The 15,016-nt window shown below is 38.6% G+C and overlaps 1 protein-coding gene across 1 annotated transcript; it reads right to left on the minus strand.

Moving 5' to 3' along the window:
- Positions 1–10,301: 10,301 nt before the first annotated feature.
- Positions 10,302–11,478, minus strand: nkl.2 (NK-lysin tandem duplicate 2). Its single transcript, XM_084394118.1, has 5 exons — positions 11,378–11,478; positions 11,138–11,202; positions 10,755–10,853; positions 10,515–10,672; positions 10,302–10,434 (listed from the first exon to the last, which is right to left on the minus strand). The coding sequence occupies exons 1-5, from the start codon at positions 11,418–11,420 to the stop codon at positions 10,413–10,415; spliced, it is 387 nt and encodes a 128-aa protein (XP_084250244.1). The 5' UTR covers positions 11,421–11,478; the 3' UTR covers positions 10,302–10,412.
- Positions 11,479–15,016: the final 3,538 nt, after the last annotated feature.

A 15,016-nucleotide genomic window follows, 5' to 3' on the forward strand; every position in this document is an offset into this window, starting at 1 on the left:
GCAGTTCAGGGGACCAGGGCGGAGCCGGCAGCTCAGGGGACCAGGGCGAAGTCGGCAGCTCAGGGGGCCAGGGCAGAGACGGCCCTTCAGGGGACCAGGGCGGCACCAGCAACTCAGGGGGCCAGGGCGGAGCCGGCAGCTCAGGGGACCAGGGCGAAGTCGGCAGCTCAGGGGACCAGGGCGGAGCCGGCAGCTCAGGGGACCAGGGCGAAGTCGGCAGCTCAGGGGACCAGGGCGAAGTCGGCAGCTCAGGGGACCAGGGTAGAGACGGCCCTTCAGGGGACCAGGGCGGAGCCGGCAGCTCAGGGGGCCAGGGTGGGTTCCGGCAGCTCAGGGGGCCAGGGCGGAGATGGCCTTTTGAATTCTCAGGCACGGTGGTGGTCATCTTGGCCAAAGACTCTGTCTCGGGCATGGCGGCGGCCATTTTTGCTGAGGCCGATGTGTGTGCAGCCCACACACACAACATGGCCATGGCCACGATAGTCAGCGCTTCATTCACCAGAGCTAACTCAAGGAAACGAACAGTCTCTGGGGTTTCTCTCACGAGAACGGGCTTAGGCGTGGTGGCGGCCATGTTGGGACGAAGCTCTGAAACGGCGGCCCTGGAACGGCGGCTATGTTGGGACGAGGCTCTGGTAGAGGATCATGGATTGACTGAATGGTGCTGACCATGTACGGTGAGCCACACCATCTCAACACAGAGTCCAGATACCATTCAAGGGTCATGTTGGGATTTCCCGGTGGCATCCATGAAGTGAAGTGTGGGACTAACCCACTCAATTTTATTTATTTTTTTTGCCAGCCAACACCAGCATATTTGATCATTTTCACAAAACTTTCATGGCCCCTAGAATATTTTGTTGTATGAATATCTGAACATGCATATTTATTTTCTTATGCACTGCTGGCAAACCGTGGTTTTATTATAGTAAAAGTGTACCATGTGTAAGACTGAAAATACTGGTTGAGACAAAAGGGCCCTGATGCTAATTAACATTCGACCTCCCCCATACAACCTCACTTCCTCTCAGAAACAACTAAGAGCTCACACAAGAACATGGTTTAATGTGAATGTTTATCATTGAATTATGTTTTTGGTGTCATTTGAAATGTCTGAAAGTGAGTGGTACAGATATCTCATATCCAGATAGGTAAAATAAAAGGAAATAAGGTTTATAGAAGTTAAAAGAAAACTGGTTCAGAGATAAGTGTCACGGTTGATGAATTTATTGACTCTTCCTTTGTGTTTATGTGTGTGTGTGCAGGTGTGTGGGCGTGGTCGCTGATTATCCTCCGGGAGAATCAGCGATAGGTGATTCGCATTTCCAGTGCCTATTTATACTCACCTCGTGCGTCTTGTGTTTGTCAGATCGTTGTTTGTGGATGTTCCCAGTACTGTTCCTGTTCCTTTTCGGTTCCCCGTGTTTCCAGCCTGTGTCTTCGTTTGGGAGATTCACCGTTGCAGTTTTGTCTGGACGTCTCATCTTCACTGGGATTTCACCTCACTCGTCTGACCGTGCATCTTCGAGCTGCCTACGCAAGTGTATAACCATGTTCTAGATATTTGAATTGATTGTGGAATTGATCTCTGATATCTGAAATATTAAATTGTTACATGTGATTATTCTAACTGATTTTGACATGGTGAAAAGGAATAGTCAAACATTCGCTCACTTTTAGTGAGGCACAGATATTATTAAAACCTTTCATTTATGGAGTCAGATGAAATAACGAGGAAATACAAATGTACTGCAAAGTAATGTACTGCAAATTTAACCGACCAATACTTTGCATGAGTGAGGACAGAACACGTGATAACCTTCCCTGTGTATTGGCGAACCGGCGTTGGACCAATATATCGGGGCCTTACAAAATGGTGACCTCGACGTGATCTCAAAACAGATCAAAACAGTTTCACGACAAACGTCCTTTCCAGCAAGTATTTGGGATTCTAAAATCAGCAGCAGGTTTGAACATCTTCTCTTTCTTCTGCCGCTATGGTAAGTAAACTTTTTCTGCCCTTTATAGAAGTGTTGAAGAAATGTTTGCATTGTTTACGGGTCGGAATTAAAGCCCTTTGTTTAGAAACGTGATGCGGCAGCCAGATGAAGAATGAAAAACCTTGTGTATTAGATTTTAAAGATCTCCTTGTTTTGCCTAAGCAACAAGAAACGAAACCTAAAGTGAGAATAACATCTTCCAAATAATTAATAACTCGATGAAGAGCTGAAAAAGCAAAGTTTAAAAAAAAGTTTTAAAATCAGCCGCATGTTTTCCGGCCATTGGGGCTTGTTAAAACAAATCAGCAACACGTGAAGAGAATGAGCAAACTAGCAGGAAACAGAGAAAGAAAAATCTAAGTTTGTAAACAATCGGAAAACACGTGATTTTATAAATAAAAAGGCAAATCGATGCATTGTTTATGAAAAGCAAATTTTGGGAAAACAGGATGATATGATTTACAGGCTAGAACTAAAAATATCAAGGATAATGCTAAATGCTATTGTCAATGCTAAGCCATGCTGCATCCAAGGCTAATGCTAAATGCTATTGTCCATGTTGCTTTCAAAACGCTCAAGGCTAATGCTAAATGCTAAAGCCATGCTGCGTCCAAAACGCTTAACCCTTTTGTGTCACTGGCTGACTGGTAGGCCCAAAAGCCACATTGAAAACATTAATATCCTATACTAAACCTAAACTAATCTTGACAAACTCTATATTGCATTTAAAAGCTTAAACTTTAACACCGATGGGATTAAAAATTATGCAATAATTCTGTGAATTTTCAAATTTGAAATTGTGCTTAACACATCGTGCACATAGAACACAATTTGGTCGTTTGTGCTACAACATGCACATAGGCTAATTTAAAGTTTATTCTTTAAACACAGGATTGCTTTACTGTAAGTGTATTTGAAACACTTAAGCAAAGGTGATATAGATGTTGTATTCTATTGCTTTGCTGTGAGTGTATTTGGAACACTTAGGTAAAGGTTGTAGATGTTGTATTCTAGGCCATGTGTCCTGTGTAAACTGAATTAAACACTTGTGTCTATGCTAAATTTGGTGGCTATAATGTGATTCACAATGAATTTGAAAATCAGAAACAGCGAACGCATCTCAGTAATCCTGAAACAAAAACCTTTTCATATTTAAGGCTTCAGAGAACGAAATATTGTCACGTTTGAACTCATTCTGGATTGCTCTGCAATTATTTTCCAAAATAGATTACCGGATTCGTATATTTCCACAAGCCTGCGCTAGACATTAGTGACGACTAATACTGATATCAGATTCAAGTGTACTTGAATGAGGGGGTCGAGTTATTTCCGTCTGGAATCAGCAAATGCTGTTTGATCAACCTGGATTCGGGTGCGCCCATAACCTCTGTTCTAATTTAATGTTCCTTTAAATAAGTGTACGTGGATATACCACGGGCTTGACTAAACTAAAGCCATTTTAAGAAAAGTAAGTTGATCGACTAACGTCTTTTTATGGTGGTCATGACCTCTACTAAAGTGAAACAGTTTAATTAAGTTCCTGAGGTGGCATTCAAGGGGGCTATGTAAGTGTCTTGTTATTTTGTACGTGTGAATACGGCAAATCTCAGATATTTAGCCAATTACCTCTGTTCTGATAAATCAGACTGGCGAGATTGTGATCGTGCAACCTCGAGAGAAGGACTGCAAAGCGATATAGTTTCCTGATCTATAAACGGAAAAATATAAAGTAATGGTAAATAGAATAATCAAACGTTAAAATGGCCATTTAAAAAGACTAAACGAGAAGAAAAGGTATTTGTAACCTAGCAAAGAAAAAAGAGAAACAGCGAATGTACATCTTATCAGTCCTGAGCCAAAAAGCCTTTTCATATTCAAATGTATTGACATGAGAACTTGTAGTAGAGATTTGACCATGCGTTAAGTTGTTCCAGAGACTCTTCAGAGACCAGAAACAATATAATCTGACTTGTATTGTTAAAGAATATAATTATATTATAACTTGAATTATAATAAACATTATATTACACTCGCCGAGCAGGACAATAATTGGAGAAGTGTGACTTTCGTCAATAAAATTGAATTTCTGAAAAAGAATTTCATTTGTGTGCTACCCAGTGCCAAAAGGGGAGGGGTATGCCTTTATTTTTCACCGTTAGAAAACACGGCTAGAATTGTGGCACAGGGAATAGCAAAACTAAATTTTGCAACAACTAAAATGTAATCTAATCAGAGAAGTAAATTTACAAGGAGGGTGAAATGAAGTCAATTTACGAGGAGGGTGTGAAATGCTAAACAGCAGACAGAAATACCACAGTTTTTTGCAGGTCGAAAAATATCTGCACTAACTAAAATGTGTGAACGACATCATACAGCAAATGCTAACCAGACAACCCACAGATCTGGCTGTAATGAGAGAAAGCAATGAGCATTGCACATGCAGCAGACTGAAGGCTGAACTGAAAAAGCAGCTTCAGGTGTCACAACACACTGAAACAACAGCAACAATTCAGACTTGGTCGATGAAACTCGGTTTCATGTGACATCTGGAATTAAAATTGCAACTGACATAATCATGGAACAAGTAAAAGAATTCCACACGTCTGAATTTAATGTTTTTGAAATATTGGAATTATCTGGTTCGCTCTCCTCTGTTTTCTGTCTCAGGCTTACTTCTGCAAATTCCTCGGAAGACGGATGCCAGGAGGGGCAGGAGCCCACCTGGAGCAAATCCAGGACAGCAGAATTGTTAGAACACAACCTGAGACTCGGGAGATGGGTGAAAAGACATTACAAAATGCCTTTTCACACGTCACACTATTACATTACTGCATAAATATGGCCTTCCAGTTTAGAACTGGATCGAAATTTGCAACACAATTGTTATAGATTAGATTCCACCCATCTCCTAGACATGAACACTGAACACACACCTTCATCACTATACCCTCACAGCATCATCACCTGGGGTAGATAGAGTCTATCCAGGCTGAACACTACACGTCATACGAAGATGTGTCATCTTCACACTAACAGATCCAGATAGCTTCACACACAGGATGGAGCTGATCTCATGATCTTGGTCTAACAGAGACACAGAGAATAGCATACGCTATTCATAACAAACTGCCAACTAATGTAACACACATGGACAACTGAATGGCTACAGTCACAAATCAAGGCAAATTCTAAGGAAAATCAGAGGGCCCCTGATTTCTCAACATACCTACTAATAACAGAAACATAATTAAAATGGATAAATCTGAAGTGTGACCACTTCAATCAATTACAAAATTTACAATTCAACTCTGTCATTGACTGTGACTTAGCCAGATCAATACAAACACACTCACACACACACACAAACACTCTCTGTCACAGACACAGATAAACACAAACACACCCTTTCTCACAGACAAAAACACACTCTGACATTCTAAAAAATACTCTCACACAAACACACAAAACCATTGATCCTACCATTTATTTGATTATTTGGTTTACACCGACCTCTTACTGCATTTCTGAAACTTATTTAGATTTCTGCATTTTTTTCCTTTGAGTAATTCAGACAAACATTTCTGCAACTTATTTTGATTTCTGCATTTCCTTTGAATAATTCAGACAAACATTTCTGAAACTTATTTTGATTTTAATTTCTGAAACTTATTTTGATTCCTGCATTTCCTTTGAGTAGTTCAGAAAAACATTTCTGAAACTTATTTTGATTTCTGCATATTTGTATATTGTCCATTTTACTTGCAACAATGTTTTTGGACATCAATTCAATTGAATCTCTATGTTTGGTTACACTAAAATTTTGCTGACACTCTTCATGAAATGTTGCTTTAACCCAGCACTGGTTGTTTTGTTAGAATGCCATTTATTTAAATGTTTCTAGAAACAGGGTAAGAGCTTGTAAGATCTTCCTTTGTCCTTCCTTGACCCTCTGTAGGAGTACTATTGGTGTGGTAATTAAAAATCAGGTAATTAATGAGACCAAATGTACCACTCACATTTGCTGACATGAACATGGTATTTTACATTGAACATTTTGCTTTATTGCATTATGCGTTCCTATGCATTTCCTCACGACTGTAAGTTCATATGTGCTCAATCGTGAAGCGGACATTTATGATGCTTTTCAGGTGTCTCACACAAAGCAGTGTGGATCAAAGGAGAACCCCTTCATCCACTGAGGTCTGCCCAGACCACCGTACCGCTGGAGGTGACAGGGTTGGTCAAGAAGGGTCAGATCATCATCGTGGGAAAGGTGCCAGGGAAGCGGAAGTTTCTCCATGAAGGAATGACACGTCAACTGAACAAGTCACAAAAGGTCCAGATTGACTCTATGAACTTTGCTCACATCATAGGATTACAGGAAGAGAACCTGAACGCATTCATCCACCTGCTGGACTCAAGCTATACACCTGGTGAGAACAGGTGTTCTGCAGATGAACACAGCCCACTGAGCTTCTACAGATGCCAACATTGCAAAGACAGTTTTTGTGCTACATCTTCAAGGATTATAACAAACGTCTTACTGTGACCCCGTAAGTGTTCATCAGAATGTGACCCACGGGATCAAGGAGGGAAATCTGTAAGACTGAAAATACTGGTTGAGGCTTTGTCTATGAGACAAAAGGGCCCTGCTGGCTAATTAACATTCGACCTCCCCCACACGGCCTGACTTCCTCTCACTAAGAGCTCACACAAGAACATGGTTTAATGTGAATGTTTATCATTGACTGTTATGTTTTTGGTGTCATTTGAAATGTCTCAAAGTGAGTGGTACAGATATCTCATATCCAGATAGGTAAAATAAAAGGAAATAAGGTTTATAGAAGTTAAGAGAAAACTGGTTCAGAGATAAGGCCAGATAAGGCCACCCCTTTTATTGGATAGAAGCCATTTGAGGGTGGTCTCCCCCATCCCCCATGTCACCTGGTCTGCTGGACACGAATTGAATAGGTGGTCTCTCCCTCTCTCTCTCTCTCCCCCTCTCCCTCGTTCAGCTTTTCCTCTCTGTCTTCTATAAAACATACTAACATTAACCTAAAACACAGGCAAAAAGGCTATTATATTGCATGCCAGTACAGAACAATAGTGCAGATACACAGAAAATATGTATCCCCTAAAATGACTTTGTCATTTATGCATGACACACAGATTTTTTGGTCCTTCAGTTATTGATATTACAAAATGTTCATTAAAGTGACCAAAATGGATGTACAATTATATATATTTTTTAATGGAATTTATATGCATTTCCTAGTCTAAAATGAACTCACAATGAAGCCTTGACAGCATACCCACACTTGCCACTAGAGAGCGCGTGCATGTGCCAGACTGTCCCATGTCTAAAAAATACCAAAGTGCAGTGCCCTAATGCACACTAAACCTATAGTTTCACATTTTTGCAACACTACAATTGTGTCCCATCGGGTAATCAAAAGTTCTACACACACTTGCAATTTTCACACCTACTTGAACACTTTGGCAAGATACAGGAAATACGTCAGGTAAGTAGACAAGTGGTCAAGTGCAAAGAAGTGTGGGTATTTGAAAAGGCCCAATGTCTCCTTCACCTACTTGTTGCCAAAAATGTCAAACCCATTGCACATAGATTTTAATTTTATTGGTTGAAGGGGATGTCCTATTATTATACTAAAATAAATTTTTGGGGGGTTGAATATTATTATTGTATTTTACATGCAATTTTCTTTGTGCCATTTATAAATGATGTCCCATAGAGGGTTAAAATTTAATTTAAGTATGCTTGACTTGTACGGACAGAAAAGTCTATTTGGACTACACTCAAATCTTTAAAGTATAATTAACTCTTTTTTTCTCTAATGCACATGTTCAGTATTTTTCTCAGGATTCTTTGATGAATAGAAAGTTCAAAAGAACAGCATTTATTTGAAATAGAAATCTTTTGTAACAGTAAAAAATGTCTTTACTGTCACTTGTGATCAATTGAATGCGTCCTTGCTAAATAATATTAATTATATATTATTGACCCCAAACCTTTTTATTGGAAGCTACATCTAAACATCAAATATTACATTATGCTTTATCACTGCCTGATTTTTAGAAGGGCCCTTAAAAGCATGAAAATATATTTTTCTCACAGGATTGAAGCTATAGTGGAAGTGTGTCCTCAGCCACTCATAAAGAAGTGCACTTGTGTTGTCACACAATGTAAGACATCATTCAGAAATACCATAATCTAATCGGGCATGGCACTTTAAATGGCGTGATAGTGTGAGACAATGTTAGGGACTAACTATGCCCTACTTTTGGTAGGAGTCTGGTGGTTAGCCACAAGAACACTTCATTCAACTGCAGCTCCATAAAAAGCTCATGCATACCTGTCATAGTCACAGCAGACTGAACAATACAGTGGGTATGGAAAGTATTCAGACCCCCTTACATTTTTCACTCTTTGTTATATTGCAGCCATTTGCTAAAATCATTTAAGTTCATTTTTTTTTCCTCATTATTGTACACACAGCACCCCATATTGACAGAAAAACACAGAATTGTTGACATTTTTGCACATTTATTAAAAAAGAAAAACTGAAATATCACATGGTCCTAAGTATTCAGACCCTTTGCTGTGACACTCATATATTTAACTCAGGTGCTGTCCATTTCTTCTGATCATCCTTGAGATGGTTCTACACCTTCATTTGAGTCCAGCTGTGTTTGATTATACTGATTGGACTTGATTAGGAAAGCCACACACCTGTCTATATAAGACCTTACAGCTCACAGTGCATGTCAGAGCAAATGAGAATCATGAGGTCAAAGGAACTGCCTGAAGAGATCAGAGATAGAATTGTGGCAAGGCACAGATCTGGCCAAGGTTACAAAAAAATGTCTGCTGCACTTAAGGTTCCTAAGAGCACAGTGGCCTCCATAATCCTTAAATGGAAGACGTTTGGGACGACCAGAACCCTTCCTAGAGCTGGCCGTCCGGCCAAACTGAGCTATCGGGGGAGAAGAGCCTTGGTGAGAAAGGTAAAGAAGAACCCAAAGATCACTGTGGCTGAGCTCCAGAGATGCAGTCGGGAGATGGGAGAAAGTTGTAGTAAGTCAACCATCACTGCAGCCATCCACCAGTCGGGGCTTTATGGCAGAGTGGCCCGACTGAAGCCTCTCCTCAGTGCAAGACACATGAAAGCACACCTGAAGGACTCCAAGATGGTGATAAATAAGATTCTCTGGTCTGATGAGACCAAGATAGAACTTTTTGGCCTTAATTCTAAGCGGTATGTGTGGAGAAAACCAGGCACTGCTCATCACCTGTCCAATACAGTCTCAACAGTGAAGCATGGTGGTGGCAGCATCATGCTGTGAGGGTGTTTTTCAGCTGCAGGGACAGGACAACTGGTTGCAATCGAGGGAAAGATGAATGCGGCCAAGTACAGGGATATCCTGGACGAAAACCTTCTCCAGAGTGCTCTGGACCTCAGACTGGGCCGAAGGTTCACCTTCCAACAAGACAATGACCCTAAACACACAGCTAAAATAACGAAGGAGTGGCTTCACAACAACTCCGTGACTGTTCTTGAATGGCCCAGCCAGAGCCCTGACTTAAACCCAATTGAGCATCTCTGGAGAGACCTGAAAATGGCTGTCCACCAACGTTTACCATCCAACCTGACAGAACTGGAGAGGATCTGCAAGGAGGAATGGCAGAGGATACCCAAATCCAGGTGTGAAAAACTTGTTGCATCTTTCCCAAAAAGACTCATGGCTGTATTAGATCAAAAGGGTGCTTCTACTAAATACTGAGCAAAGGGTCTGAATACTTAGGACCATGTGATATTTCAGTTTTTCTTTTTTAATAATTGTGCAAAAATGTCAGCAATTCTGTGTTTTTCTGTCAATATGGAGTGCTGTGCGTACAATAATGAGGAAAAAAAAATGAACAAATGATTTTAGCAAATGGCTGCAATATAACGAGTGAAAAATTTAAGGGGGTCTGAATACTTTCCGTACCCACTGTATATATTCTGCAAGAAGCAGTTGACTTTTGTAAATATACTTTTTGACTGAGTCATTTCATTGCAATGCTCTTCTCCTACAAGCATTGCATTCTTATAGAGCACCTCACTGACAAACAATGCAATAGACTCTAAACAGATCTGGTCAATTGTTATATATATCTTTTTTTTATATCCTCACAAAGCCTTTTATTCTGTTTAATTTTATTAATGATGTATTGTAAACACTTTTGATTAAGCTTATCAGAGAACATTTGGATTCAACCGAAATGAAAGAAAACACACAGATAATTGATTGTTTTATTCATATAATTTTATTTAGCTTTCATTGTAATGGATTTAATGCGTAAACAGTAATTCAGAAATTGTTAAAAGCAGGATCATGAGAAATAATGAACTACATGGGTGGTGGTTCTCGCCTAGAACAAACAAAAACAAAAAAAGTTATTCAAAATCTCCACATTTATGTTATGTATTACCATATTACTGTGCCACTTACTTGCAGGCATGAACTTTGGCACAGATGGCTTTTGGCCCGTCATCAGTCATCAGCTCATCAATCAAAGTGCTCAGATGCTTCGCAACAAATTTCTTGCACTTAGATTTCAGTATCCCGGCTTTCTCACAGGTGTTGTTCAGCTTGTCCTTGATTTCATCCTGAGGGAAATTATGTCATTAGTAAAAGCTGTTGTGAAAGGCTCATACAGTTAAATACTGCGACAGTAATCATGATACTCACCGGAGTTGCCTTGGAGGAGATTCTTTTTTTCACCTTCTTCATGATGTATTTACATATCGAGCACACAGGAGAAGACTGTTGTTCCGTCAAGCTCTCAGCCTGAAAACACATCAAGATAGGAAACTGATAATAAAGCAGATAAGAACATAGCAGAATCCAATCTCCAAATCTCTCTCCACTGCCTCAAGGAGACAATGCAAAGAAGTATGCTACTTATAATTAACTACATTATCTATAACTACCTGTCAACAGTGTGAAAAGGTTTCTCTCAATTTTTTTTCCCACTTGTTCAACAGATGCAACAGAGTTGCAATGCTTTACATAAGGTCATTATTTTTTAAAGTATACACTCGTTTAACAAACTATTGCCATCAGAAGCTTACAGTGATTTCTTCAAGATCTTCCTCAGCAGAGCCCTCTTCACGAATGTCCCAGTGATCTGCGCAGACTAAAAATAAACGAACAATAATTAATGCCACGTTAAAGCAAATGACTCTTCATGCACGTCTATTATACTGTAAGTTCTTGTGTTTTCAGGCCATGTCCATTAACATACAAGTCAGTAATGCCATAAGATATCAAAAATACAAGTAATTTTAGAACTGAGATAGTGATGATTTTACCTGCATATATGAGCAAGCTGACAAGAAAGACGTTCCTGAGCATCTTAGCAGATAATCTTTAACCAGCCTCAAGAAGCAGCTTTCAGAATCTGAACCTCAGTGTTCCTCAGAAGCCCCTGGAGGAGCTCTTATAGACCTCTTCATCAACCACAAGTGAGCGTTTCTTTCCAACCACAAACCACGGACGTGTAGGTAATGTTAAAAAAAAATTAAAATAAAGGGGAATTGTGAGTAATATTCTGGTCAAATGCCAATATTACTCTATACTCTATCTTTGTTTATAAGGTTTTTGGCATTCTTTGTGAAAAGTTGCAATGTTACTAATTAAGCGTTGGCAAATCAACTTTGACTGCACAAGCCATATCAAATAAAATGTATATATCAAACATAACTTATATGTAACAAAGTTCAGGGAAGCTCATTATTAGCACTCATGCAACAAGCCTCGCTACGTTCTCAAGGCTCTCGGCCTTGTCCTGCTTGCCAATTTTTTTTATCAAGATGGCTATTTAGCAGGCTGGTTTTGTCAGGACCGCACAGAACAATGATCCAGAACCACATGCAGGGTTTAAACCTACAACCTTTCAGTTACCAGCCCAGACCGTGAAGCTACATCTACAGTGCTATGCATAAGTTAATACACCCATGCTAAAGTTGACTAAAAAGAGGAATAAAAAATCATCTTTTGGAAATTGAACTTAATGCCTTAATTAAAAAATTTGGAAAAATCCAACCTTTAAGGACACCAATTTTCTTTGTGAATGAATAATGTATCGTAAATAAATAAATGTTCTTCCTTAAAATACAGGGTGCATAAGTCTGGACACCCCTATGTTAAATTCCCATAGAGGCAGGCAGATTTTTATTTTTAAAGGCCAGTTACTTCATGGACCCAGGATACTATGCATCCTGATAAAGTTCCCTTGGCCTTTGGAATTAAAATAGCCCCACATCATCACATAGCCTTCACCATACCTAGAGATTGGCATGGTTTTATTTCAGTTAGCCTAATAGCTAGTTTGATTTGCATTGAGAGATGATCTTATGGAAAGTACTCCAGTGCCAATCTCTAGGTATGGTGAATGCTTTTTTTTTTATACTTATTTTTTATTGCTTTTTTAGAACATAAAAACACTCCACATTACAAAAAAAAAAAGGGTTAACAAATAATACAAATAATAAATAAGAATAATGAAGGTTGCCACACATTACATTCACGAATAACAAAAGATTGTCATATGTTACATATAACCCTTTACTCATTTCACATGAGTAAACCTTCTAATAATACACAAATATATTCATTTACAAATGCAGACCTTTAAACCACAAAGGAGCTTGTTAACCATTTCCTCCATTGGTTCTCAAAGATTTGTGTTTGTAGCCGAAGTGTATATGTAAGTCTTTCAATTTCTCTAACCTCTGTTACTATTTGAAACCAGTCTTCTCTCGTAGGTGGGTCTTCCTTGTACCATTTCCGGGTTATCGCTTTTTTACTTGTTGCCAGTAAAATTTTAAATAAATATTTATCATCTTTCCCAACCTCATCTGGGATGTCTCCCAAGTAAAGGACATAAAATGACTTTGATATATGTAGGGTGAAAATACTAGTAGACCGTACAACCTCCCAAAAACTATGTACTTTTGAACAATGCCAGAATATGTGTATGGTGGGCCTTTTCTACACCACATTTCCTCCAGCATGGGTAGGAGGTTCTCGTTTGTAATTCCTTAATTCTGGGTGTGATAAAAAAGCGAGTCAAATTTTTCCAACAAAACTCCCGCCACATTCTTGAGCTCGTTGAGGTATGTGGGATAGTACAGATTTTATTCCATTGTTCAGGTAACAAGGAAATGCCAACCTCTTTTTCCCATTTTAATCTTAAATATTCTATTGAATGAGTCCTCAAATTACTTATCCCTTTATATAATTTGGACACAATCTTACTTGTACCTTTCTTATATGCCTGTATAACAACCTGAACAATCTGATTAATCTCATCATTATTCTTTATTTCTTTCATATAATATTGACGAACCTGTAGATATCTAAATAGGTCGTGATTTACAAGACCAAACTTGTCTTTTAAAGCTTGAAAGCTCTCTATGTTTCCATTGTTGGTAATTGTGCAGAGTGCAGAAATTCCTAAGTAAATCCACTGTGTAAACCTATGGTCTATTGTCCCTGGTTTGAAATCTGGGTTATATGCCTCCCAGTTCAAAATCTGAATTTGTTTCTCCAAGATGAATTCCCTTACGATTTTAAACCAGATTTCCAAGGTAAATTGAGTTATTGGGTTAATATCTTGTATTTGCCTTTGAAAATGAGATTTTTTACCTATTAGAGCTTGAACTGGTACCCCTTGAAACTCGCTTTCTATTTCCTTCCACTTTGTCTCAATCTGTAAATCACACCAACACACCAATGGCCTCAGCTGAGCGGCATAATAGTAATCTTTTAGATTGGGGAGTGACATACCCCCTTTATTTTTCTCCAATTGCAATGTTTTATATCTAGTTCTTGGTTTATTTCCATTCCAAATGAATCTAGAGATTTGTTTATCCCATCCTTGAAACTGTTTAGGTGGTATTTCCACAGGAAGTGATTGGAAGAGATATAACAGTCTCGGAAGTACATTCATTTTTATACTTTCAATTCTTGAACTAAAATCCAAATGTGGTAGAGAAGACCATCGCTTAAGATCTTCTTTAATTTTTCCATTGATTATATTATAATTCTTCTTATATAACTTTGTTAAATCTTGTGTTAGCCATACCCCCAAATACTTAATTGCTTTTTGATTCCAATTAATATTTAATCGTTGTCTGAGTTCTTTTATTGGATTGAAACCAAATGATAACATTTGGGTTTTCTTTATGTTTAAATTATATCCCGAGAACCGTCCATACTCCTCAAGAAAGTCAAATAACTTAGGAAGTGATATGTCTGGATTAGAAAGATAAACTATCACGTCATCAGCATAGTGTCATTTTATGTTCTACTTTATTAACTGTGATCCCTCCAATTATATTATTTTCCCTTATTGCCTGGGCCAAAGGCTCAATATAGATTGCAAATAATAAGGGAGAAAGAGGGCATCCTTGTCGGGTTCCTCTTTCTAAATTTATCTTTTTTGTAAGGCCACCATTTATTTTAATCCTAGCTTCTGGTTTGAAATACAGATGCACCCTGTATTTTAAGGAAGAACATTTATTTATTTACGATACATTATTCATTCACAAAGAAAATTGGTGTGCTTAAAGGTCGTATTTTTCCAAAAATTTTTAATTAAGGCATTAAGTTCAATTTCCAAAAGATGATTTTTTATTCCTCTTTTTAGTCAACTTTAGCATGGGTGTCTAAACTTATGCATAGCACTGTATATCTCAAGAACAGGAGAGACTACAGTTCAAAATACCACACATACTACAAAATGTACAGTTTTAATGGCAAAAATGTGTACAAACACAAATCACGATGCACACGAGAAGCAACACCTTAAAGGGATAGTTCACTTTGAAATTAATTTTTGATATGTTTTAGCTTACCTCAAGGGCATCCAAGATGTAGGTGTCTTTGTTTCCGCAGTAGTTTCAATTTTGATATTTTTAGGTCAAACCGTTCTTGTCTGTCAGTCA

The sequence above is a fragment of the Rutilus rutilus genome (assembly GCF_951802725.1).
Source record: "Rutilus rutilus genome assembly, chromosome: 21".
Classification (NCBI taxonomy): domain Eukaryota; kingdom Metazoa; phylum Chordata; class Actinopteri; order Cypriniformes; family Leuciscidae; genus Rutilus; species Rutilus rutilus.